Source organism: Stegostoma tigrinum, chromosome 2 (assembly GCF_030684315.1).
Source record: "Stegostoma tigrinum isolate sSteTig4 chromosome 2, sSteTig4.hap1, whole genome shotgun sequence".
Taxonomy (NCBI): Eukaryota; Metazoa; Chordata; class Chondrichthyes; order Orectolobiformes; family Stegostomatidae; genus Stegostoma; species Stegostoma tigrinum.
Window position 1 is genome coordinate 19,664,980 of NC_081355.1, and position 27,772 is coordinate 19,692,751.

Below are 27,772 nucleotides of genomic sequence, written 5' to 3' on the forward strand. Positions count from 1 at the left end.
CATCTGAGGTTTTTTACGGTGCAGTGGTAATACCCCTTTCTCCAAGCCAGTGGGACTAGGTTCAAGTACCACCTGTCCTCAAGGGGTGTAATAACATCCTTGATCAACAAGTGCACACTACAATAGAAGTCATGATCATGAGAAATGTGAATAATTTCTTATTTTGTCAGCCCCAGGAACATGAGCTGGGTACAAAATCAGTAACAATAAACTTGAAAACAATTCAGTGCAAGGTTAGGATTAAATGCTAGATTTTTCCAGTTTGTAAGATTCAGCTCCACATGAGTGAGCTGACCAAGTGTTATTTTATCTGAAGCATTAGTGTTATCTTTTGTTTTATGTTCTTCAGTGGCACTTGCCATGCCAAATTGTAGCATGATATAAACAAGAGAATAACAGATGAAAATATGTAAATATCAAGTTATCCTTACTGGCGCTGTTTGTGTCAGATATGTGACAGTTCACTTACACTTTTGAATTTATGTTTTCCATTTCTTTCACCACTATTACTTCCTCCTTCAAATTGACATATATTATTTATCGTCTATTACCTTCAGACTTGACCATCTTGACATACCTACACCTGGGCTTGCAGATTCTAACCTACATAAACTTGAATTCAGCCAACATTTGCAAGCTCTGTTTTATCTCGTCCTAAGTGTCAATCATCCATCCTTCTTGTGCTCACTAACCTACGTTGACACCTCATTAGTACATCACTGACTCCTCGATCATCAAAAATCTCAGTCTAGTTTTCAAACCCCTCCATGACTTTATACTCCCTATTTCTGTAACTTGCTTAAGCCCTACAACCTGAAAAATCTGTGCTTCCCCAATTTTGGCCTCTTGAGCATCTCTATGCAACCTTCGGATCATCTACTGTAATATTTCCTTATGTGGCCCAATGTAAAATTTATTGGACTTGGGGCATTTTATAGTTAGAAGTATCATGCAAGTACAAGTTGTTGATGTTGTAATCTAATTAAGGAAATCTGACAGCATCGGTTCCTCTGAATTTTTATTTCATCATGGCTTTTGTTCGGTACAATGTGAAGTTTAAAATTGGTCATTAAAGGCACCTTGTAATTCTACCTATAGCAGTTTCTCTCCATTGTTTTCAGCGTATGAATAATCCAACCAATTTTATAAATATACCTTACAATGTAGACAATTATTGATTTTTTTTTTTAAAGTGTGTTATAATTCTGTGATTCTGTTATAATATTGTAAAGAGGTGAGTGTGTTAGATGGAGCTCAGCTTTTGTTCATGGTGGCAAAAGCAAAATATTGCAAATGTTGGAAATCTTAAATAAAATCAGAACATTTTAGAGAAACTCAGCAGGTCTAGCAGCATTTTTAGAAAGAGAAACAGTTAATAATTTGAATCCGTTGTGAAGACTTTGGAACTTCTTCAGAGTAGCAACTTGGATGTTTACCTTTACTCTAACAAACTGTATAAAATGAATATAAATAAACCGGGGCTTCCATTCCTGATGAATGTTCAGATGCCTGTTTTTGGTACTGGATGAAGACATGGTTGAATCATCATGAACTGTTCTATCACTGTGATAAAGAATGGCCCTATCTAGAGGTTACTGGACTGCTGTCTTAGCAGAATCAGATCCATTGTGATCAGGAGCACTTGGTTCATTGTTTGAAACTTTCTTCACTCCCTTTTTCATTTCTCACTCACTTTGCAGCTTCTAATTCTTGAAGAGGTCATTGGCACACTTGTTCATCAGTATTTTCCCAAGCACATTTTTTCCCCTTGTGATTCTAGACTGAGAGTCTTCCCATATGCTTTTGCTCTTTGGAGGAGATCTGACTAATTTTGTCAGTCCTACAGACATGACTAAATAAAAGTTAAGACCAAGGCTGAATGTTCTTGCTATGCTCCCCAATCCAATTCATTGGGATTACTTATGTGCCCTAATATTAGATCAGCCGTCTCAATATAGATGACAGTCAAATTTTTCACTTTCTAAATATACAGGGCTGAATTCCAGGCATGCCTTTGCGAATGCGATTTGAATTCTAACCATTTTTTTCAGCAGTAATGCATTCCTGAATAGAAAGTTATTGGTGCCACATTTTGCTCTAATTTAATGTAGTTAATGTGCAGACACAATTGGTCATTTCTTTTGTATTGTAGATCCAGACATCCCAGAGCAGATTTTGTAAACTCATTGACAAAGAAATGTACAGAACTTGATGAGGATGATGAAGCTGTTTTGAACCTGATTGCAAAATGTGACTGGGATTTGAACAAACGCTCCGGAATTACAGGTTCAGCCAAAAGTGTTCCTGAAGCCAAGTTGCACAACTTGCAAAGTAAGGATGTTTTGAAATTAGTTTTTTATATTATACTTTTTAAAAATACACAAAAATACCCCACTGATGTAAGGGATATAATGTTTTTTTTCTTCCTTAATGCTGTAACACTACTTTGCTGCTCCTCTGATGCTGCCTGACCTGTGTTCCTCCAGCTCCACATTGTACTTTGGATTTGTTTGACTTTTAGAAGAGTGAAAGAGATCTGATTGAAATGTACAGGATTCAAAAAGCGCTGGACAGGTTTGATACGAGGAGGATATTTTCCTGCTTGAGGACTCTCGAACAAAGGGTCACAGTGTGGGGATAGAACATTTAGGACTGAGGTGAGGAAAACATCATTCACTCAAAGAATAGTGAAGCTGTGGAATTCACCACGGAAGGCTGCAAGACCAAGTCACTGAATACAACCAAGAAAAATATAATTTTGTAGATAATAAAGGTATCGGGGGGTATGGGGAGACAGCAGGAATATGGCATTGAGATAGACGATCAAACATCATCATATTGAGTGATGGAGCAGGCACGAAGGGCCAAAAGACCTACCCCTCCTTGTTTCTATGTTTCTATATGGTGTGGCACGGCAGGTAAAGGTAGAGGTGCTATGAGCAATCAGGTGGGCACTAAGTGAGTGACCACTAAGAGTACATGAGTAGCCCAAAGCGGTTGAATCAATTTTCTGTTTTGGAAATTGATTAGGATGCCACGCACCCTGCCTGCACAGGAGGTGAGGAAGAAGGCGGCAGGAGCAATAGTAGTGATGATGGATTCATTAGTTAGGGGAACAGATAAACCTTTCTGTGGCCACACGAATACTCCAGGATGGTGTGTTGCCTCCCTCATGTGAGGGTTAGGGATGTCACTGGGTGGCTGTAGGACATCCTGAAGGAGGAGGCTGATTAGACAGAGGTTATGGTATATATTGGCACCAATGAAATAGGTAGAATAAGGGATCAGGTCTTGCATCAAGAATTTTAGGGAGTAGACTGGAAAGCAGGACCTCAAAGGCTGTATTCTCTGGATTACTCCTGATTCCACATGCTAGTAAGAACAGAAATCGGAGAATAGGACAGCTGAATGTGTTGTTCAAGAATTAGTGCAGGAGGGAGGGTTTTAGATTCCTGGATCACTGAGACCATTTCTGGGGACGGTGGGACCGAGACATACAGGATGGTCTTCACTTGAACCAGGACGGGTCTAACATTCTTTGTGAGTGGGCTATCTAGTGCTGTTTGGAGGAATTTACTAGTTCAACACGGAAGGAGAGAGTGTGTTAGTACAGATAGAACATAGCCAACTTAAGTGAAGGAATCAAGATAGAGGCAGTTCAGCCATGCTGAGTTTGAAGACACGAGTGTGAAGTTGGATGGCTTCTACTTGAATGCTAGAAGTATTTAGAGATAAGACAGATGAGTTAACGGCTGGTTTGACACATGGAATTGTGATGATGTTGCCATTAGAGATGTAGTTGAGGGAGGGGCTGGACTGGCTGCTCAATATTTCAGGGTACATGAACAGGGGTAGGTGTAAAGGAGTCATATGATTACTGCCATGAGAATGGAATGGCCTTCAAATGATCTTTGTAGATAGAGATGAGGAATAAAATTGGGCAGGGAGTGTACAATAGACCCTGAAACCGTCACTAGGCGATAGTGGAGCAGATATATAGACAATCCACCGAGGGGTGTAAAACAAGAGGGGTATTGCATCAGGGGATTTGAACGAGCCAACGGTAGTTAGGATATCCAGAGTGTAAAGGGTTTAGGAGGTAATGGAATTAGGGAAGAGATAATGGGAACAGCAGATGCCCTATACACCTGCATTCCGCATGCAGATGGCCTCAAGGCCCTCCGCTTCTTCCTGTCCCGCAGGCCCGACCAGTCCCCCTCCACCGACACCCTCATCCGCCTAGCTGAACTCGTCCTCACCCTCAACAACTTCTCTTTTGACTCCTCCCACTTCCTATAGACAAAGGGGGTGGCCATGGGCACCTGCATAGGCCCCAGCTATGCCTGCCTCTTTGTAGGTTACGTGGAACAGTCCCTCTTCCGCACCTACACAGACCCCAAACCCCACCTCTTCCTCCGGTACATTGATGACTGTATCAGCGCCGCCTCTTGCCCCCCAGAGGAGCTCGAACAGTTCATCCACTTCACCAACACCTTCCACCCCAACCTTCAGTTCACCTGGGCCATCTCCAGCACATCCCTCACCTTCCTGGACCTCTCAGTCTCCATCTCAGGCAACCAGATTGTAACTGATGCCCATTTCAAGCCCACCGACTCCTACAGCTACCTAGAATACATCTCCTCCCACCCTCCCTCCTGCAAAAATTCCATCCCCTATTCCCAATTCCTCCGCCGCATCTGCTCCCACGATAAGACATTCCACTCCCGCACATCCCAGATGTCCAAGTTCTTCAAGGACCGCAACTTTCCCCCCACAGTGATCGAGAACGCCCTTGACCGCGTCTCCCGTATTTCCCGCAACACATCCCTCACACCCCGCCCCCACCACAACCGCCCAAAGAGGATCCCCCTCATTCTCACACACCACCCTACCAACCTCCGGATACAACGCATCATCCTCCGACACTTCCGCCATTTACAATCCGACCCCACCACCCAAGACATTTTTCCATCCCCACCCCTGTCTGCTTTCCGGAGAGACCACTCTCTCCGTGACTCCCTTGTTCGCTCCACACTGCCCTCCAACTCCACCACATCCGGCACCTTCCCCTGCAACCGCAGGAAATGCTACACTTGCCCCCACACCTCCCTCACCCCTATCCCAGGCCCCAAGATGACATTCCACATTAAGCAGAGGTTCACCTGCACATCTGCCAATGTGGTATACTGCATCCACTGTACCCGGTGTGGCTTCCTCTACATTGGGGAAACCAAGCGGAGGCTTGGAGACCGCTTTGCAGAACACCTCCGCTCAGTTCGCAACAAACAACTGCACCTCCCAGTCGCAAACCATTTCCACTCCCCCTCCCATTCTTTAGATGACATGTCCATCATGGGCCTCCTGCAGTGCCACAATGATGCCACCCGAAGGTTGCAGGAACAGCAACTCATATTCCGCCTGGGAACCCTGCAGCCATATGGTATCAATGTGGACTTCACCAGTTTCAAAATTTCCCCTTCCCCAACTGCATCCCTAAACCAGCCCAGTTCATCCCCTCCCCCCACTGCACCACACAACCAGCCCAGCTCTTCCCCCCCACCCACTGCATCCCAAAACCAGTCCAACCTGTCTCTGCCTCCCTAACCTGTTCTTCCTCTCACCCATCCCTTCCTCCCACCCCAAGCCTCACCCCCATCTACCTACTAACCTCATCCCACCTCCTTGACCTGTCCGTCTTCCCTGGACTGACCTCTCCCCTCCCTACCTCCCCACCTATACTCTCTCCACCTATCTTCTTTACTCTCCATCTTCGGTCCGCCTCCCCCTCTCTCCCTATTTATTCCAGTTCCCTCTCCCCATCCCCCTCTCTGATGAAGGGTCTAGGCCCGAAACGTCAGCTTTTGTGCTCCTGAGATGCTGCTTGGCCTGCTGTGTTCATCCAGCCTCACATTTTATTATCATGGAATTAGGGAAGGCAGGTTTTATGAAACTGAGCCATGATCTAGCCAAAGTAAACTGGGAACAGCTGTTTCTGGGTAATTCTACAGCAGAAAAGTTCATTGAGGCATTCAGAATGGAATTGGTGAGAGTACAGGCCCAACATGTTCCCTTTAGGGTGAAATGTAGAAGCAACAGGCACAGAGAACCCTGAATGACTAAGGCTGTTCAGGACTGGATAGAGTCTGAAAACTTTTCATAGATATAAAAGGAACAAATCGATGGAGGCCGTAATGGAGTATAGAAAGTACAGGGAGGGAAAGTGGGAGGGACAAAAAACAACTACAAGAGCAAAGAGGAGGCATGAAAAAAACACTGGCAGGTAAGATTAGGGAGAGCCTTGATATTCTCAAAGTATATCAAGAGAGAGAGAAGAACTAGGGATAGAGTAGGGCCCATTGGGAACCAGCAGGACAATCTGTGTATGGAGCCAGAAGACATTAATAGGGTGTTAAATAAGTACTTGACATTTGTCATTTGGAGAAGAAGCATGAGGGAACAGAATTCAGGATGAGGGCTAAGGAGGTTCTTGAGCAGTTTAACATAGACAGTGAAGAAGATGTGAACGTTTTGACTGGTTTAAAAGTGAACTGTTCCAAAGGCCCAAAAATGTTGTATTCCAGGGTGCTATGGAAGATGAGGGAGGAAATTACAGGGGTTCTGATCCAAATCTTTAATTTCTGTGGCCACATGGGAGGTATCTGAACACTAAAGGGCAGCTGATGTAGTTCTACTTTTAAGAACAGAGGTTGAGATAAACCAGGGATTACAGACCAGTAAGTTTCTTATCAATGATTAGGAAACTATTGGAAAAAATTCTGAAGGAGAGAAGTCATCTCCACGTGAAGAGACAAGGTTTGATAAGTAATAGTCAATGTGGCTTAGTCAGAGGGAAGTCATGCCTAACAAATTTGACATTTTTCAAGGAGGTGACCAGGTCTGTAGGGGGGGGTAGTGTGGTTAATGTAGTTTATGTGGATTTCAGCGAAACCTTTGACAGGGTCTCACATGGGAAACTGATAAGGTAAAAGCACATGGGATCCAGAGTAACTTACCAAGTTGGACACAAGATTGGCTTAGTGGCAGTAAACAGATGGTGGCTTTAGAAGGTTGTTTGTGTGACTGGAGACTCGCATCCAGTGGCGTACCGTCGGAATTCCTGCTAGGTGCCTATCAGAACAGTATAGATGAAAATGTGGGGTGAATGATCAGTAAGTTTGTGGATGGCACAAAAGTTGGCCAAGTGGTTGATAGTGATGACGAATGTCTTGGATTAAAGGAAGATCTAGATGGATTGGGCAGATCAGTGGCAAATGGAATTGAAACATTAAAAAATTGGTTAATAAAAAAAGGTTAATAGGGTAGTTAAGAAAACATATAGTACACTTGCTTTCATTGGCTGGGGCACAGATTATAAGGATACAGAGGTTATGTTGGAGCTGTACAAAGTGTTGATGAGGCTACATTTAGGGTACTGTGTGCAGTTTTGGACACTGTGCTATTGGAACATTATGATTGCACCGCAGGGATGCAAAGAAGGTTCACCAGGAAGTTGCCTGGAAATAAGCAGTTTAGTTATGAAGAGGCTAGATAAGTTCAGGTTATTTTCTTTGGAGCAGAGGAGGCTGAATGGGGACATGACTGAAGTATGCAAGATTTTAAGGGGGATGGATGGAAAGCAGCACTTCCCCTTACATAGAACATAGAACATTACAGCACAGCACAGGCCCTTCGGCCCTCGATATTGTGCCGACCTGTCCTACCGATCTCAAGCCCATCTAACCTACACTATTCCATGTACGTCCATATGCTTGGCCAATGACGACTTAAATGTACCTAAAGTTGGTGAATCTACTACCGTTGCAGGCAAAGCGTTCCGTTCCCTTACTACTCTCCGAGTAAAGAAACTACCTCTGACATCTGTCCTATATCTTTCACCCGTCAATTTAAAGCTATGTCCCCTCGTGCTCGCCGTCACCATCCTAGGAAAAAGGCTCTCCCTATCCATCCTATCTAACCCTCTGATTATTTTATATGTTTCAATTAAGTCACCTCTCAACCTTCTTCTCGCTAATGAAAACAGCCTCAAGTCACTCAGCCTCCATACCAGGCAACATCTTAGTAAATCTCCTCTGCACCCTTTCCAAAGCTTCCACATCCTTCTTATAATGCGCTGACCAGAACTGTACACAATACTCCAAGTGCGGCCGCACCAGAGTTTTGTACAGCTTCACCATAACCTCTTGGTTCCTGAACTCGATCCCTCTATTAATAAAAGCTAAAACACTGTATGCCTTCTTAACAGCCCTGTCAACCTGGGTGGCAACTTTCAAGGATCTGTGTACATGGACACCGAGATCTCTCTGCTCATCTACACTACCAAGAATCTTACCATTAGCCCTGTACTTTGCCTTGTGGTTACTCCTACCAAAGTGCATCACCTCACACTTGTCTGCATTAAACTCCATTTGCCACCTCTCAGCTCATCTCTGCAGCTTATCTATGTTAGTTGAAAGGTTAGTAACAATAGGCATAATTTAAAGATCAAAGGGGCTTTGAAGAAAATCGTTCTCACCCAGATGATGGTGAAAATCTGGAACGTAATGCATATGAGGATAGTTGAAGTAGGAAACCTCTCAATCTTTTTTAAAAAAAGTACTTAGATGACCACTCAAAGTCATAACATTCAAACTTACAGGCCAAATGCTGGAAAATGGGCCCAATGTAGATTGAGTAGCTTTGCCTGCTCAGTCTCGATGGGCTGAATGGCCTGTCCAATACTGCATGATTCTATGGTAGCCTAACCAATTCACAAATTGTGTGCCTGCCTCAGGGTTCACAAAGTATTCTGCAGCAAAAGGTTCAGAAAAGATTTACAAGGATGTTGCCAGGGTTGGAGAGTTTGAACTATAGGGAGAGGATGAATAGCCTGGGGCTATTTTCCCTGGAACATCAGAGGCTGAGGGGTGACCTTTATTGAGGTTTATAAAATCGTGAGGGGCATAGATAGGGTAAATGGGCAAAGTCTTTTCCCGAAGGTGAGGGGAGTCCAAACCTAGAGGGCATAGGTTTAAGGTGAGAGGGAGAAAGATTTAAAAGGGACCTAAGGAGCAACTTTTTCCACACAGTGGGTGGTGTGTGTATGGAAATGAGCTGCCAGAGGAAGTAGAGACTGGTACAGTTACAATGTTTAAAAGGCATCTACATGGGTCTCCGAATATAAAAGGTTGAGGGATTTAGGCCAAATGCTGGCAAATGGGACTAGAGTTATTTAGGATGTCTGGTCAGCATGGATGAGTTGGACTAAAGGATCTGTTTCCGTGCTGTATATTTCTGTGACTATGACTGTATAATGTAGCTAGTTGCCAGTGTTCTTTAAAGTTCAGAACGTCCTGCCAGTAGACCGGTGAGGTGCCATGAAGGTTCTGAGAGGCAGGTTGTTCGATGCCAGCATCCATGGATCATCGGGTTTGTACAGCTGGGCCCTCGACAGTGCCTTGAGACATCGTTGCCTGATATCTAAGATGGTGGCCAGAGGAGCAACCTACAAGCTGAAGTCTGTGGTTATCCACTCTGACTTTCATTTTGAGAATTATCAGTGTCTTGTTTTCTCGCCAAGCATGGTAGCTGCATATAAATAAGAGAAAATATACTGTTAATGACGCTATTAATAAGTAATAGTATCTGCTTGCAGGCATTGTACATGTGCCAAGTGAGAATCTCATCTCGACACCCAGACCTCTCTTTGAAAATGTATCCAATTGCTTCCAAAATCAGGAAAAGCCTAGAGTGACTTCTCTTGTAATTCCTACCATTCCCGCTGTGGCCCATGTCACTCAGGTCGTATAAGATTCCACTCATTGCATCAGTGTTTCTCTTGCTATCAGGAGTTACCAGAGGCACTTATCACAAAAGTATTAGCTTTCTACTTATTGAACCAGATTACCCCACACCTTACATCATATTTAAATAGCTACACCCCATCAGGTTATCAGATCAATCAATTTGTTATCTCGTGTAATTTGAAATTGACAATTGATTAAAAAGTTCCATCTGATCAGCTTTGTTTGAAGGCCTGAAAATGCCACTAATATTGATAACACTTTACCTCGTACTCGCAATAATCAGTTTAAAACTTGGATTTTGGCCACTGGATTTTCCCCAACAAGCAACAAAGGTCTCTACGTATGGGAAACATGTACTCCGCAGGTGAATTCAAAAGCATTGGAGATGGTCTGCATCCCAGGGTACTTAAAGAGGTGGCTCTACAAATCGTGGACGCATTGGTAATTATTTTCCAATGTTCTATAGGTTCAGGATCAGTTCCTGCGGATTTGAGGGTGGCTAATTTTGTCCCACTTTTCAAGAAAGGAGGGAGAGAGAAAACTGAATTATAGACCGGTTAGCCTGACGTCAGTGGTGGGAAAGATGCTGGAGTCAATTATAAAAGATGAAATTACGAATCATTTGGATAGCAGTAACAGGATAGGTCGGAGCCAGCGTGGATTTACGAAGGGGAAGTCGTGCTTGACTAATCTTCTGGAATTTTTTGAGGATGTAACTATGAAGATGGACAAGGGGCAGCCAGTGGATGTAGTATACCTGGACTTTCAGAAAACCTTTGATGAAGTCCCACAAAGGAGATTAGTGAGCAAAATTAGGGCACATGGTACTGGGGGCAAAATACTGGCTTGGATTGAAAATTGGCTGGCTGACAGGAAGCAAAGAGTAGTGATAAACGGGTCCCTTTTGGAATGGCAGGCAGTGACCAGTGGCGTTCCACAAGGTTCGGTGCTGGGACCGCAGCTATTTACAACATACTTTTAATGCCTTCATCTATATCATTAATGTAATATTAGCAAATTTGCTGATGACACAAAGCTGGGTGGCAGGGTGAAATGTGAGGGAGATGTTATGAGAATACAGGATGACTTGGACAGGCTAGGTGAGTGGACAGATGCATGGCCGACGCAGTTTAATGTGGATAAATGTGTGGTTATCCACTTTGGTGGCAGGAACAGGAAGGCAGATTACTATCTCAATGGAGTCAAGTTAGGTAAAGGGGAAGTTCAACGAGATCTGGGTGTTCTTGTACATCAGTCAATGAAAGCAAGCATGCAGGTACAGCAGGCAGTGAAGAAAGCTAATGGCACGCTGGCCTTCATAGCAAGAGGAATTGAGTATAGGAGCAAAGAGGTCTTTCTGTAGCTGTACAGGGCCCTGGTGAGACCGCACCTGGAGTATTGTGTGCAGTTTTGGTCACCAAATTTGAGGAAGAACATTCTGGCTATTGAGGGAGTGCAGCGTAGGTTTACGAGGTCAATTCCCAGAATGGCGGGACTATCATATGCTGAAAGATTGGAGCGACTGGGCTTGTATACACTTGAGTTTAGGAGGATGTGAGGGGATCTGATTGAGACGTATAAGATTATTAAGGGATTGGACAATCTGGAGGCAGGAAGTATGTTTCTGTTGATGGGGGAGTCCAGAGCCAGATGACAACAGTTTAAAAATAAGGGGTAGGCCATTTAGAACAGAGTTGAGGAGAAACGTCTTCACCCAGAGAGTGGTGGATATATGGAATGATCTGCCCCAGAAGGCAATGGAGGCCAAGTCTCTGGATACTTTCAAGAAAGAGATAGATAGAGCTCTTAAAACATAGTGGAATCAAGGGATACGGGGATAAGGCAGGAACAGGATACTGATTGTGGATGATCAGCCATGATCATCATGAATGGTGGTGCTGGCTCGAAGGGCCGAATGGCCTACTCCTGCACTTATTATCTATTGTCTATTGACACACATGAGAGAACTTTTCCAGCTATAGTAGAAAGGAAAATTATTTAGAATGCCCTACTGCACCACCATTTAATGTGTAATTATTATTGTAATATTAGAAATTGTGACAATCATTTGGACACAAGGAGTCAATCTATACGTAAGATTGTTTAGTTAAGGGATATTTGCTGGAGGAAAGTTGGTATCTTCAACTTTGTAGCATGCCCTCAGTCCTGAAGTGAAATACGTGCCAACCTCCTTGGTGTGGTGCCTTTTGAATATTCAACCATCTGAGTCAGATTGATAGCCAAGTTTCTCACCCATTTAGGCACCAAACTCAAAGCTATCTTTCTTTTCAATGCAGCTTCCAACAGGAAACTTATTGGTTTTTCTGTTATTGCTGTGACTTCTGGTATTCTGAATATCATTGTGTGAATTGCTGAGCAGATTATGTTTCAGCACTTGTTGTAAGACTTGGTGTTTCACTTTGCCCTTTAGGTCACTCCTAGAACTTTCCAGATATATGGTTTGTGATTAGGCCAGCAGGGGTTAAATTACAGTGTCTTCAAGACTATGTTGCTGCCCGGTTTTTAGGTGCTAATAATTTTTTTATGATGTGCCTGCTTGTAACAATGAGGTTTGTGGGTTGATGAATAATTTGGTACCTTTGATTAGTGATAAGTGATTAATTGCAGAGGTCACCGTGGAATGAAGTAATAATTTTACTGATTACAACTAGAATGAACTTTGTGTGCAGACTTTTACCTAACAACAAAAGATCAACAGCCTGACTGACTTCTGAAATTCCACAGATATCATTTTGTTCAGGTACTGAATAAGGTTCACAGCAAACATAGTATTCAAACTATACACAGTTCAACCCATAAACTATTTAGCTGCAAATTGCCACATTGGTAGGAGCACAAAAACTCAATTATATTTGAAGGATCCATATTGTTATCTAATCACTTCTAACTTGATTATCCTGAAACTGACTTTTCCACGCAGCTGATCTATGTTGCTAATGGAATTTTGCTGAGTGGGGTTGGAAATGCTCATGCTTCCCAATGAGTTTGCTCAATCCTGTTGTGAGGTTTGAACCCACAACTTTTCTAAACTGCATGTTACAGCCGAGCCAAGGTTGACGCTGTATTTCAACTTAGAAAACCTGTGTTTTTTGACCTTTTATTACCATACAACTGCAAAATACCACTCTAAAGAAACAATAATCTGACAAATGTCATTGCCTTGGCAGGCAAAAGTGGGAAACAAATTGGGGAGGGGCTTATTTTGGGAGCAGTACGTGCTGACAGTTTACTGCCCACTTGACAAAAGTGAAAATGGTCATTCGATGGCTGAGCTGTTATCCAGTGGTATAGAGTTATGGCGTGATGTAAAAACGATGCTTTAATTAGCTCACTGTCAAACATGGGAGAAGTGATCAATTAGTCACTTTCCATAGAATTCATTGTACAGGACTAGTTCATTTAGTATTTTTGTTTTGTTTGTTCACTGAATTCACAGACATTTCAGTATCCTGCTGGGTAACATCATCAATGCAGCCTCTGATGAACTGTTGTTAAATTTTCCCACCTGATATATAAACTTTGGGATCCATTGGAGTTGATTACCTCATTTCCAGGTTTTTCTTCACTGTGGTGTATATATAGGGTCTAATTCTACATATTTATTGATGGTCACCTCAGTGGAGAACCAGGCCTCTAGAAATTCCCATAGTTGGCTCTTTTTAGTCTGTTATAGGATCCTGATGTTGTCCCAGTTGAGCTGGTGGTTCTCCTTATCTGTGTGAATGGAGATGAGTGAGTACTGGTCGTGTCATTTTGTTGCTTGTTGGTGTTAATGTATTCTTGTGACCAATTTCCTTCCTGTCTGTCCACTGTAATGTTTGCCGCAGTCTTTGCAACTCTACTTCCTACATGGATGCCTCAGGAACCAGGTATTACCACAGTGTGAGATAGCTGCCCAACAATAACCCACATGCACAGACAATAGCCACAGAATGGTGAAGGAAATGATTAAAACAACTGGCTCCACAGATATGACAGGGAAATCATGTGCCAAAAAACCCTGTTCCTAGACACAAGTAACCTAGAGTGGACAACAGACTTAGAATGAGCCATTAAGATCAGTTAACAAACAACAAGAACCAAGACAGATCCTACAAGAAAAACTAGCCAAACTAACTCACCAAAGCAACAACCAAAGGTCAGATGCTTGGATAAGAAACCTTTCAGACAGGAAACTAAGAGACGCAGAGGAAGCTGTTCTAATACGTGGACTCAAGGGCAACCACAGAGATGCCAACAGGCAGAGTTCCCAGCCACGCTAGAATCCACACTGAAGACCAACGGCATCAATGAGGAAACACAGCAAGCCATAAGACAGTCAGTGGTCCCGACGCTGACCAGATGGAGTGAAATTAACACCCTCAACACATCAGAAAAGAATGCCCTAGGAGGACTAAAAAAAGACAAAAACATCATAATCCTACCAGTGGACAAAGGGCACATGATAGTAGTACTAAACAAGCGGGATGACCTCATGAAAGCACTGATTCTACTAGCAGGCACGAATACATACCAGCAAGTGCAAATAGACCCGACATCACAACAGGGTAACAAAATAATCAACACACTGAAGAGACACAAACAGACCAGACAAATCAACAAAGCAGACGATCTAAAAATAAAACCCGAAGGGGGACTCACCCTGATTCTACAGCCTCCCGAAGGCACACAAAGTGGAAGTACCCGTCAAAACTATTGTCTCCCTTCCAGGCACACCGACACACAGGTTAGCCAATGAGTTACAATGAAGACTAGAGCACCTCGTCAGCAAATCACCCCACCCAATCCACTCAGCCTGGGAGTTCCTCAATTCCCTCGAAGACATAAGAATAGACCAGGACGAGAACATGGTTTCCTTTGAAATTACTGCCCTATTCACATCGATTGACATACCACTGACGAGAGAAGCACAAGCAACACCACTAAAAGAATGAGACCCAAGTAACTCCATCTCCACAGACAACATGCTGAAATTCTGGACCTATATCTTATGACCCACTTTAGCTGTAATGGCCAAATCTATAAACAAATGAACAGGACACCCATGGGGTCACCTGTCTCCGGACTAATAGCAGCAGCAGTGATGCAGAGACTTGAAAACATGGCCCTTCCACAGGTCCACCCAAAACCTACGGATCCGATACATGGATGACACTTTTTCGTCATTATCAAACGGTCTAAACTAGAGGAGACACACCAACTAATAAACAGTACTCTCGCTGGCGTCAAATTCATCAAGGAAAATGAAAAGAATGAACAGCTGTCGTACCTACATTTCATGGTCGAATGCAGGGCCAATGGGGAATTTCTGACAAATGCACACAGAAGGCCACACACATGGATCAGATCCTGAATTTCAACAGTAACTACCCCAACACCCACAAATGAAGTTGGGTGAGGACACTATTTAAACGAGTGACTGCACACTACAGCAACCCAGAACTACACCAAAACAAAGAATACCTCTATCAAGTATATAAGGACAACATATACCTGAACAGCTTGGTCCAACAATGCCCATCGCACAAACAATAACAGGAAGATACAGTACACCCTGACACACTCGTCACATTATCGTACATAAAGAACTGACCACAAGAATCCTACGACCATTGGGCATCAGAGTGGCACACAAACCTAAGTCAATCCTACGCCAGCTACTAACCCGAGCTAAAGACCCCTTACCCATGATAGGTAGATGTTTCGGGTTGGGACACTTCAGAAAATTAGACTCTTGGAGAAAGTTCCCGACCGAAAACGTCAACTTTCCCGTATCTCAGATGCTGCCCGACCTGTTGTGTTCCTCCACCTCCACAGAGTGTTAGCTCTGACTCCAGCACCAGCAGTTCTTATTACCTCTGAATTTGTTATAACCCCACTGCGAAGCCTATTCTAGGGATGCCTACCTTGAAGAAGTTATCCTCTTCCCTCCAGAAAGACCTCAGTGGATCTCTCTCCCAGTGCAACCCTCTGGTAATCTCTTTGGTCGCCATTTCTGAAGAAGGGTCTTGACCCGAAACATCAATTTCCTTGCTCCTCTGATGCTGCCTGACCTGCTGTGCCCCTCCTATTCCACACTGGGTTATCTCCTCCTCCAGTCCAAACCTCTCTTCTAATGAAGACTATCTTTCTCCTTTAGCATAACATACTTTAAAACATACAACTTTGCAATCACGATCACTAAAATGCTCCCCCATTGCCACATCTACTATCTGTGGTGCTCCATTCCCCAGAATTAAGCCCTGCATTTCAGTCCCTTGTAGGACCATCTCCATGTTGATACATGAAACTCTCCTGAACATATTTCAAGAAATCCATCCCCTCCAAACCCTTATCTACTGTTTGTTTTCAGTAACCTAAGAAACTATTGAAAAGGACTGTCTCTGAATAGTTGAAAATTAGAAAACAATTTTATTTTTAAAGAAGTAGCTCTACTTTGACTTAACTGAGAAGTATGCTAGGACTAAGACAAGTCAGGGCCAATTTAATAAAGTTAAATAAATAATCCAAAACAGAATAAAATTCATGTAAGCGAAATGAAATTAAGACATGGAAGAAGAACTCGGTCAAGTCAAATGTGTGGCCTGTAATATCGAGGCAATCACGGATCTTATTGGTGTCGTACATGACCACGTGCATGAAGTACTAACTGTTGCAGAAACTTGAACTCCAGGTTTTGAAACTGGAGTGGTGGCTGGAGATATTGTGGTGCATCTGTGATGCTGAAAGTTATTTCTTATGGTTGATAGCCGTATTAAATCAGGGTTACTTTGTGTCTATGTGAATCCATAGTGTATGGTAGTGTCTGCTGACACTCAAAACGCAGAAGAAAATAAACAATAAAAAGCATAAAAATGAAAAGAATTGAATGAAACAATGTTAGTAAATATAAAAAATGTGTCAAGCAAAGTTGATTTCTTTTGTTTTTCTTTTTAAACTGGCATTTTTTATTGTAGAGAGAATAAATCTGTGGTGAGCATCTGCAGTCAACAATTATTGGATGATTGTTAGTATCAGCAAGCACTTTGATTCCTTTACGTTGAATGAATCCCTGTTTGCATATCTAATCTGCTTTTTCACTTCCCCTCTGAACTTTCTGAATTCCTCTTGGTTTTCAATTGTATTTTCTGCTTTACACCTGTCAGAGACATACCCTTTCTAATCTTAATTTCTGTTTCTTTTGTCATCCAGGAAGGACAAGCAAATCAGACATATGTTTTCCTTTTGAAGGAATGTACATCATCTATATCTAAACTGTTCTCTTTGAAGGTAGCCTGCTGTTCAGTTACAGTTTTTCCAGCCAGCCTTCCACTGCACTCTATCTTGCTCAGCTCCATTCTTGTCCCGATGAAGCAAGCTCTTTGCCAATTTGATTTTTTTCTCTCTCAATCTGGAACTACGCTTGTGATTCTCCACCATCATTGTAAGCCTTACAGTACAATGCTCACTGTCCCCTAAATGATCCCCACTGACACTCGATCTCCGTGGCTCACCTGATTCCCCAGGACAGGTCCAAAAGTTCTTCCTTTCTAGTTAGACTGGATACATTCATCGGCAGTGAATTAGCTTGAATATAATCTTGGAACACTAGCCTTCACTGCTCCTTACTCAGGTGTAGACTGGGATACTGGTAGTTTAAGTAACACCCGCCCCTGCCCCCGCCCCTGCCACCACCACCACCATAACCATTCTGTGATTTCTACCTCTACGTCCTTCCAGCTAGTTGACTGCCTGTAGACTATATTGAGAAAAGTAATTGTGCCCTTTTTGTTCCGCATCTGGTGGCTCGTGCAGTATCCATTCCCTGGCCATGTTTATTCTTGGTGCAAAATAAGTCCTGATACAATTTTGCTTTGATCCAATTGGTTGCATTTGCTGAAAGACATCGATAGTTACAAAAAAAAAATTCCTTGGCTGTGATTTTAGAATATCTGAGATAAAGTGAGAAGGTCTCTACAAATACAATAACAGAAATTGCTGCCAAAACTCAGCAGGACTTGACTTAATGGACCTGAAACGTTAACTCTGCTTTTTCTCCACAGATGCTGCCAGCAATTTCTTTTATTGTTTCAAATTGCCAGCATCTGCAACTGTTTGGTTTTTCTCTATGATATACAAGTTCTGTTGTTGCAACTAAGGCAAAATATGAAAGAAGCAAAAGGAAATGAAATAAGGACAAACATCTCGTTCTCACACACCACCCCACCAACCTCCGGATACGATGCATCATCCTCCGACACTTCTGCCATCTACAATCCGACCCCACCACCCAAGACATTTTTCCATCCCCACCCTTGTCTGCTTTCCAGAGAGATTACTCTCTCCGTGACTCCCTTGTTCGCTCCACACTGCCCTCCAACCCCACCACACCCGGCACCTTCCCCTGCAACCGCAGGAAATGCTACGCTTGCCCCCACACCTCCTCCCTCACCCCTATCCCAGGCTCCAAGATGACTTTCCATATTAAGCAGAGGTTCACCTGCACATCTGCCAATGTGGTATACTGTATCCATTGTACCTGGTGTGGCTACCTCTACATTGGGGAAACCAAGCGGAGGCTTGGGGACCACTTTGCAGAACACCTCCTCTCGGTTCGCAATAAACAACTGCACCTCCCAGTCGCAAACCATTTCAACTTGCCCTCCCATTCTTTAGATAACATGTCCATCAGGGGCCTCCTGCAGTGCCACAATGATGCCACCCGAAGGTTGCAGGAACAGCAACACATATTCTGCTTGGAAACCCTGCAGCCCAATGGTATCAGTGTGGACTTCACCAGCTTCAAAATCTCCCCTTCCCCCACCGCATCCCAAAACCAGCCCAGTTCGTCCCCTCCCCCCACTGCACCACACAACCAGCCCAGCCTGTCTCTACCTCCCTAACCTGTTCTTCCTCTCACCCATCCCTTCCTCCCACCCCAAGCTGCACCTCCATCTCCTACCTACTAACCTCATCCCACCTCCTTGACCTGTCCGTCTTCCCTGGACTGACCTAATCCCCTCCCCACCTATACTCTCCTCTCCACACCTCCCCACCTATCCTCTCCTCTCCACCTATCTTCTTTTCTCTCCATCTTCGGTCCGCCTCCCCCTCTCTCCCTATTTATTCCAGAACCCTCACCCCATCCCCCTCTCTAAAGGGTCTAGGCCCGAAACGTCAGCTTTTGTGCTCCTGAGGTGCTGCTGGGCCTGCTGTGTTCATCCAGCCTCACATTTTATTATCTTGGAATCTCCAGCATCTGCAGTTCCCATTATCACTCTCAATTTCAATCAGTGTTAGCATTGATTAGTAAAGTTATTTTCATTTTTTGCTGACAACCTATTTCTTAATGCATTGGGAAGTTTCCCCATGCCGTTTTTGTGCTGTTCGGAAATTCCTATTTTGCATGGCCTAATGAATGCTTCCAGCCTTTGATTGTGGTGTGGCTGTGTATTCAGAATGTTACCTATACGAATCAGAATTCCATGCCACTGTCTTGGAGTGAGGTCCCCTGATGGGTAATGTTTTATAGTTGCTGACCTTCTGACTTGTTAGTATTGATGCAGGATGTAAGGTACATCACAGTTGTATTTGGGTTAAGAATATTATTGAATGGTGGGATTGTTTGATCCTAGAGAAGTGCCCCTTAGATTGCCCTTTGTTCAGTTTGTGAATTTTTAGTCATTTGTTTACTATTGTTTTACCTATGGAATTTTTTTCTTGGATCGCCTTTTTTATTAGATGACTCGTGGTTTCATTAGAATAAATGATCCTGTTGTTTAGAAGTTAGCAGAAATATGTCTGGATCTGTGATGCCTATTACAGATGATCTCCTTAAAAAGACAATTTTTTTCAATTGTTGTGAAAATTGAAATCACTGTGGTATTCCTTGTGGAGATCTTGAATCGATTGCACTGCTTCAGGTTCCATGTAGTAAACGTAGTGTTTTTAGTTACAAGTGCAAAATGATTTTAAAAAGCTGTGGTTTCTCAACTGGAAACGTACCGGTTATATTCTATTCTGAACAGTTGGTAAAAACTGTGCCTTGTGTTAGTTGTATGCTCGTATCAGCAAGGAATTAAGCCGGATCTTAGAGGAGCTGAAACTCTTATGAGGAAGTTTTGAGATGTTTTGAAGGACTTTGTGACTGAGTTTGACTGACCCACATACTGAGGAAACTACTGAGCCAATCAGTAAGAGAAGTCTTAGTTATACCTATCAACTAATGTATAAATTGTATAGGTGATTACCTAGGATAGCATTTTGTGTTTGCTTTGTTTGACTTCTGTATAGCAAGATTTCTTTTATTTATAACATGGAGTCTTATGGCTTCATTCTTTCAGTCAAATAACCAGGAGTTTGGATTTCTCTTTTTGAGGAGGTACTAGTCTGGACCAAGCTCATAGCAGTGATTATAATGAGAATTTGACACAAAGCACAATTAACTTCTGAGAAATGTAGGTGTGTCACTAGTTTACTGTAACACAGGACATTTAGCAAGTAGAGATTCTTGTATTTGAACGACAGAGAAACATACTAAGATAGAGCACCAGTTCTAGGGAATAACAATCATCTGGAAGAGACATAGGAAATTTTATTGCTGCTATTCTCTATGTATTTTAGAAATAAACAGAATGTTTGTATGCTATTACAGAGTGGTTAAATTTTAGGTGCCTGACATGAGCATCAGCAACATTTTCAGTAAATCTTTGAGAAAATGTTTAGCACAGCTATATTTATTTGTCATACCTGTGTTTGAATTAGACACACTTCTTGATTCCGTTTGCCTCTACAATTTCCAACATGCAGAAAAGTAGCTTTTATGTTAATTCAGTATAGTGTTCCAAAGAGACATATCATTTCACTGCTTCCCAACCTTGTAGTGCATTAAATTTATCCATGGCAGAAAATATAATTTGTGATTTCTTGAGGATTTTTGCGGAATGTTTCGCCCATCTTCACCAATTAATTGTCCCAAAGAATAGTAATCAAAGCTGGTTTTAAGTGCTGTGTTCTCAGCTACTTGAGGCTTAACTCTGAAAATTACTTGGGAGAGCCGCTGGTAGACTAGGTTCATGGATATTTTCTGAAGAAGGGTCTAGACTCTCAACTTCAGCTTTCCTGCTCCTCTGATGCTGCTTGGCCTGCTGTGTTCATCCAGCTGTACATCTTGTTGTCATGGGTATCTTATGGCTTTTCTCCAGAAACTTTTTTTTAAAAGGTTAGAACTTGTGTGATTGTGAGCATGTTGGTAATGCTTAGTTGAATTTCATTCATTCCTGACTGTGTTCGATTCTAAATAAATGCCAAATTTATTCTTTTCTCTCTCTTGATGCCTTCTTTACCACTGCATAACACCTGTTTCAATCTGTTGTCAATGTCTTTTCCTCTTTGAATTTTGGATGCTCCGACCAATGAGAGAACAGTCAGGCCTGCCCAAATTATAACTAGTGTGGCCCAGTGGCATGACAATCATTATCGCCATTTGCAAATGGCAATAACAGTCCTGTAATCTTCAGCAAACTTTCTTCACTGATCACCGGCTAAAGCTTCCAGATTAGAGACATTTTACATTTGTAAAAGTAGCTAGATACCAGTAGATCATGTCTCTTCCATCTGTCTGTGTTGCATTGCCCAGGTTTCTTAGAAATAAGAATGATGAATAAAGGGTGACTGAATAACTCCAAAGCTTTAATTTTGAATAATAACATAGCTGTAATGCTTTAGTTTGAAGTGGCTGTTAGAATTCTGCCCCTTACCAGGACTTGTTCTCCTGTTTATTGGCAACTGGCAATTACAGTAATTAGAATAAGGCCCCTGAAAACTTGAGCCCCTCTGTGTATTTACAGCCATATAAAGGTTAGTATTTTAAGGTTAATCTTTAATTCCTAACAGTAACAACTGCTCACCATGTACTGTTCTTTCTTCAATTGGAATCACAATTCACAATTTCATAGAATTACAGCGTTGTTACAGTGCATAAAGAGGCCATTCAGCCCATCCCGTCTGCATTAGTTCTCAGAGCCAAACAACTGTCTTTTTTCTCTAACCCTGTATTTATCTCTATTGAAATAATCATCTAATGACCTCTTGAAATGCCTCATTTTAACTTGCCTCAACCACACTTCCAGGCCCTGCATTCAAAACCAGAACCACTTGTGTGAAAAAGTATTTTCTCACCTTGCATTTGCAGAATACGTTAGATCAGTTTTTCCCTATATATTCTGTCCAGACCTTCATAATAAAAACCTTTTCTGCACTCCCTCTAATGTTTTCATTCCCTTCCGACCATGTAATGCCTAGGATGTAGTGAGGAAAAAATATATTACCTCTAAACTAGTTACGCAGAACTCCAGGCTAATGTTCTGAGGCCAGATGGTGAAATTTGATTCCAGTTAAAATCTGGAATGTAAACCTAGCCAAATTGTAAACAAGTAACTGTCATCAGTTCTCACGAATGCCCTTTAGAGAAGGAAGTCTGCAATCCTTACCTGGGAATGTGACTCCAGACCCACCTCAGTGTGACTGAGCAATAAATGCTAGTCCATGAACAAATCGGAGAAGGCAGCATCTGGTGACATCTGCAACTGCAAGCAGCTGTGCATGTTTCCCCATCCTGATGCCTTTCAAATGTTGTAATTGTACCAGCCTCCTCGGTAGCTCTTTCCATACACCTCCACCCTCTGAAAAAGTTCTCTCTTAGTCCCTTTAAGATCTTTCTCCTCTCATATTAAACCTATTGCCTCTGGTTTTGGACACATCCCCCACCCCCACCAGGAGAAAAGGCCTTGCCTATTTACCCTATCTATGCCTGTCATGATTTTATAAACCTCTGTGACATCACCCCTCAGCCTCTGAAACTCCAAGGAGAATAGCCCTAGCCTATTCAGCCTCTCTCTATAGCTCAAACTATGTAACCCTGGTTTTAAAAAAAAGTTCAATAATACCTCCTTGCTTTTGTATTCCGTGTCCCTGTTAATAAAACTGAGGACACTATATATGTTTAATTAAATGTTTCCCCTACCTGTCTTAACAATTTCCATGATTTGGGCACCTGTACCCCCAGCTCCCTCTGCTCCTGCTGCACTCCCTTTTAGAATTGTACCCTCTATTTTAGAATGGCTTTCAATATTCTTCCCACCTCACACTTGTCTGTACTGACCTATTTCTGACCACTCCACCAAGCTTTTCAAAGTCTTTACACTGGTCTGCTCCCAGTTTACAATGCTCCAAACTTCCACAACATATAATTTCAGGGAGTAGTTGCATATCACACTTTGGACTTAAGAGCTCAAAGAGGAAGCGTGGAAACAGGCTTTTGAGTCGGATGATCAGCCGTGCCATCATAAGTGGCAGAGCAGGCTCGAAGGGCTGAATGGCTTGCTCCTATTTTCTGTGCATCATCTTCAGAAGTTGAAATTGACCCCAGCAGTTCAAGATCCAGATCGTAAATATACATTTCAAAAAATAAGGGTTGCAACATTGACCCCTGGCGAACTCCACTACAATGCTTTCAAGAGCCTGGAGAAAATATATCAATTAACCATTACTCTATATTTCCTACTCCGCCATTCCACCTTCACATTTCTGCTGTCTTTTTTATTGCTACTTATGTCATGTGAAAATATGTCAAGAACCTTTTGGCAGTCCACGTTGACCACGTTGGTTCTGGGGATTTGTGAGTGGCAGAGACAATGGAGTGGGGTGTGAGGGGCCAAATGCAAGAACCATACAGCATGGAAACAGAACCTTCTGCCCAATTAGTCTGTACCGACCATGTTCGCAAACTAAACTAGTCTCACCTGTCTGTGCTTGGCCCATATTCCTCTAAACCTTTCCTAATTATGAACTTATCCAAGTTTTTTTTTAAGCGTTATAAATGTACCTGCCTCCACCACTTTCTCTGGTAGTCGATTCCACTCATGAACCATTCTCTGTAACTTGTCATATCTCAAAACTTCCATTCTCCTCGGTGTTCTTGTAATTTTTTTCTGCACACACCCAAGTTTGACAAAATCCGTCCTATAAAAGGGCAACCAGAATTGCACGCACTATTCCAAAGTGGTCTCACCCATGTCCTGTACAGGCACAACATGACATCCTAACTCCTATTCTCAATGTTATGACCAATGAACGCAAGCATGCTAAACAACCCTGTCTACCTGGGAATCCACTTTCAAGGAATTATGCACTTGCACCCCCTAGGTCTCTTTTTGGCCACATTGACAAGGATCCTATCATTAAGTGTATAAATCCTGCCCTAGTTTACCTTCCTCACATTTATCTCAATTAAACTCCATCTGCCACTACCCGGCCCATTGGCCCATCTGATCAAGGTCCCATTTGTACTCTCGGAGAATTTTCTTCACTGTCCACTACACCAATTTTGGTGTCATCTGCAAACTTAACTAACCGTACCTGCTATAACATCCAAATTCATTATAGAAATGACAAAAAGCTGTGGACATGGCACTGATCTTTGTGGCACACCACTGGTCACAGGTCTCCAGTCCGAAAAACAACTCTTCACCACCACCCACTGTCACCTCTCTTTAAGGCAACTTAGTATCCAATTGGCAAGCTCCGTCTGATCCCCAAGTGTTCTAATCTTACTAACTAGTCCACCGTGTGAAACCTTGTCAAATGCTTTACTGAAGTCCACATAGACAATGTCGACTCCTCTGCCTTCATTAATCTTCTTTGTCGTCTTTTTTAAAAAAAACTTAATCAGGTTAGTGAGACACAATTTCTCATGCACAAAGCTATGTTGACTATTCCTAATCAGTCCTTGCCTTTCCAAATACTTGTAAATCCTGTCCCTCAGAATCCCCTCCAACAACTTACCCACCACTGACGTAAGGCCTACTGGTTGATAGATCCTTGTCTTTTGTTTACAGCCTTCCTTAAATAATTGCACCACATTAGCCAATCGCCAGTCCCATGGCACCATACCTGTGGCTTTGATGAGACAAATATCTCAGCAATGGGCCAAGCAATTGTTTCCTTAATTTCCCACAAAGTTCTAAGAGACACCTGATCAACTCCCAGGGATTTATCTACCTTTCTGCATTTTAAGACGTCCAGCACCACCTCATCTGTAATCTTGACAGTTTTCAAGATATCGCTATTTGTTTTCCCAAATTCCCTTGGTTCCACGACCACCACCTCAGTAAATACTGGTCAAAATATTTGTTTAATGTCTCTCCCATCTCCTTTGGTTAATCTTTAAGGGGCTCTATCCTCTCTATAGTTCGCCTTTTTGCCCTTAATGTATTAATAGAATTACTTTGGATTCTCCTTAACTCTACTTGCTAAAGCTATTTCATGTCCCTTTTTGCCCTCATGATCTCCCACTTAAATATATTCTTGTTGCCTTTATACGCCCCTAGGGATTCAGTTGATCCCAACTGTCCATACCTGACATATGCCTCCTCCTTTTTCTTGACCAGAGCCTCAATTTCCCTCGTCATCCAGCATTTCTTACACCTGCCAGCTTTGCCCTTCATGCTAACAGGAACATACTATCTTTGAACTCTTGATAACTCATTATTAAAGGCCTCCCACTTCCTAAATGCCCCTTTATCTGTGAATAACTTTTCCCAATCAACTTTTGAAAGTTGTGTCTAATGCTGTCAAAAGTGGCCTTACAGTATAAATTGGAGTAAATTTTTGATCAGTTCTATTGTTTTCCATTGCTATTTTAAAACTAATAGAATTATAATCACTTACCCCAATGTCCGCCCACACTGATACCTCAGTCACTTGTCCCAACTTAATTGCCAACAGAAGGTCCAGTATTGTTCCTTTGCTGGTATTGACTAAGGAAGTTTTCTTGCACACACTTAACAAACTCCTCTCCATTCCAAGCCCTTAACACTATGACAGTCTAAGCCTATGTTTGGAAAGTGAAAACTCCCTGTCATTACAGTGTTTTTTTTCTTACAGATATGAGATGTCCTTTCATATTTGCTTTGAAATTTCTCAAAAACTGGAAACCTATAGTATGGTCCCAACAAGTTGATCATTTCTTTATTATTTCTGAGTACCATCCATATAACTTCAGTGGACGATCTCCCAGGAGTAGCATCCCTAAGTACAGTCATAATGTTTTCCCTGTTCAAAAATACCACACCCCCTCCTCTCTTCCCTCCCTCTCTATCCCTCCTATAACATCCATACCCTGGAACATTAAGGTGCTGGTCCCACCCATCCGTGAGCCATGTTTCTGTAATAGCTATGATATTTCAGTCCCATACACTCAACCATGCCTTAAGTTCATCTACCTTACCTGTCAGGCCTCTGACACTGAAGTAAATGCAGTTTAGCTTATCAGTCTTACCTCATTCTCTGCTAAGCTTTTGTCTCCCTTGACTTGCTACCCTCGTCCACTGTACCAGTTTAAGTCTTTTCTCTTTTCTCACTCTCACTCTGGTTCTCCTCACTCGTTTAAAACCTCCCAGGTAGCACTCGCAAATTTCCCTGCCAAGTTATTGCGGTCCCATTCCCCTTCTGCAGATCATTCCTACCCCTGAAGAGATCCTAGTACTCCAAAACTGTGAATCCTTGTCCCCTGCACCAGTGCCTCAGCCATGCATTTATCTGCTCTAACCTCCTATTCTTATTCTCGCCAGCATGGTGCACTGGTAGTAGTCCAGATATTACTATCTTCAAGGACCTACTTTTAACCTCCTACCTAGTTTCCTATATTTTCTGTCCAGACCTTCATCCCTTTCCCTACCTATGTCTTTTGTACCAGTATGCACAATGACCTCTTGCTGGCCACTCTCCCTTTTGAGAATGTTCTACATCCTCTCTGAGACATCTTTTGATTCTAGCACCAGGGAGGCTACACATCATTCTGATGTCTTACTGATGGCTACAGAAATATCTGTCTGTGCCCCAGACTAGAGAGTCCCCTATTACAGTCAATTTCTTGGAACCTGATATGCCCCTCATTACAGTAGAGCCAGTCAAGGTATCAGAAACCTGCCTGAGAAAATAACACACTTTGCTCAGAACACAGCATGAGCATAATCTTACTACTGACCCACTTTGATCTTCTGTGATGCCTACTTGTCCCTCATTCTAGTTGGATCAGAACTCACAAGAGGACAGAAAGAGTGAAAAGTGCTTGTTGGGCTATCTGTCTTTCAGATTCTCACTTCTTGTGAGGATCCTGAATCTGACCACCCCAAGCAGTGCCTGAATTGGTATTGGAATCTTCCCTGACTTACTGGTGTCAGTATCACCTGAGTGAAGATTATTCCCCTTGACTGGACTGAAGCCTTCTGACACCTGTGGCTTCTATACATCTGAAACTGAAATTGGCAACTACATTTCCTGTGGAACAGCAATACTGTGACTTCTGGGAAATTATCTTGTACCGAATTAGTTTATGAGGTCAGGTAATTGGCAAATTTGATGCTTTTGTTGGTTATGCTGTTGGTTGTTTGACATGCAAATACACAGGTTTAGTTATTTTTTAAACTGGGTGATGATGAGTGAAGCCTGTGTAAGTTATCAATGTGACTATATTCTATGTTTCTGATCTTGTGGCTTGCCAGTAGCAGTGTACTTTGATGTATCTTAGAATGAAGAGCTGATCTGTAAATAAGAAATGATGAGTTGAATAAATGGCCACAAAGGCATATGATTTTCCACTTCCAGAGAGAAATCATCAACGTATTTCTGAATTTTCCTGCATACTTTGCAGACTAGAAGAGTTTTGGGAAAGACATAGATGCAGTTGTAATGTCAATGTCCTAGTAATCCAGAGGCTAAGGCTAATGCTTTGAGGACATGGGTTCCGATCCCACCACGGCAATTTGTACTGTTTGAATTTGATTCATAAATCTGGCTTTGTAAGCTAGACTTATTAATTAAGTAATTTTTATGGTATAGACTGAGGGATTTTGACCCCAGGCGCTCTGAGTATTTTAACTAAGTATCAATCTCCTGATTTTTGTTAA

At 42.5% G+C, this 27,772-nt stretch overlaps 1 protein-coding gene across 1 annotated transcript in view; it reads left to right on the plus strand.

The window, feature by feature from the left end:
- Positions 1 to 27,772, plus strand: part of cep72 (centrosomal protein 72) — a 161,343-nt gene that overhangs the window by 58,390 nt on the left and 75,181 nt on the right. Inside the window, exon 6 of the mRNA XM_048523216.2 lies at positions 2,153 to 2,331. Within this exon, the coding sequence (XP_048379173.2) occupies positions 2,153 to 2,331 (179 nt within the window). The remainder of the gene's footprint in view (positions 1 to 2,152; positions 2,332 to 27,772) is intronic.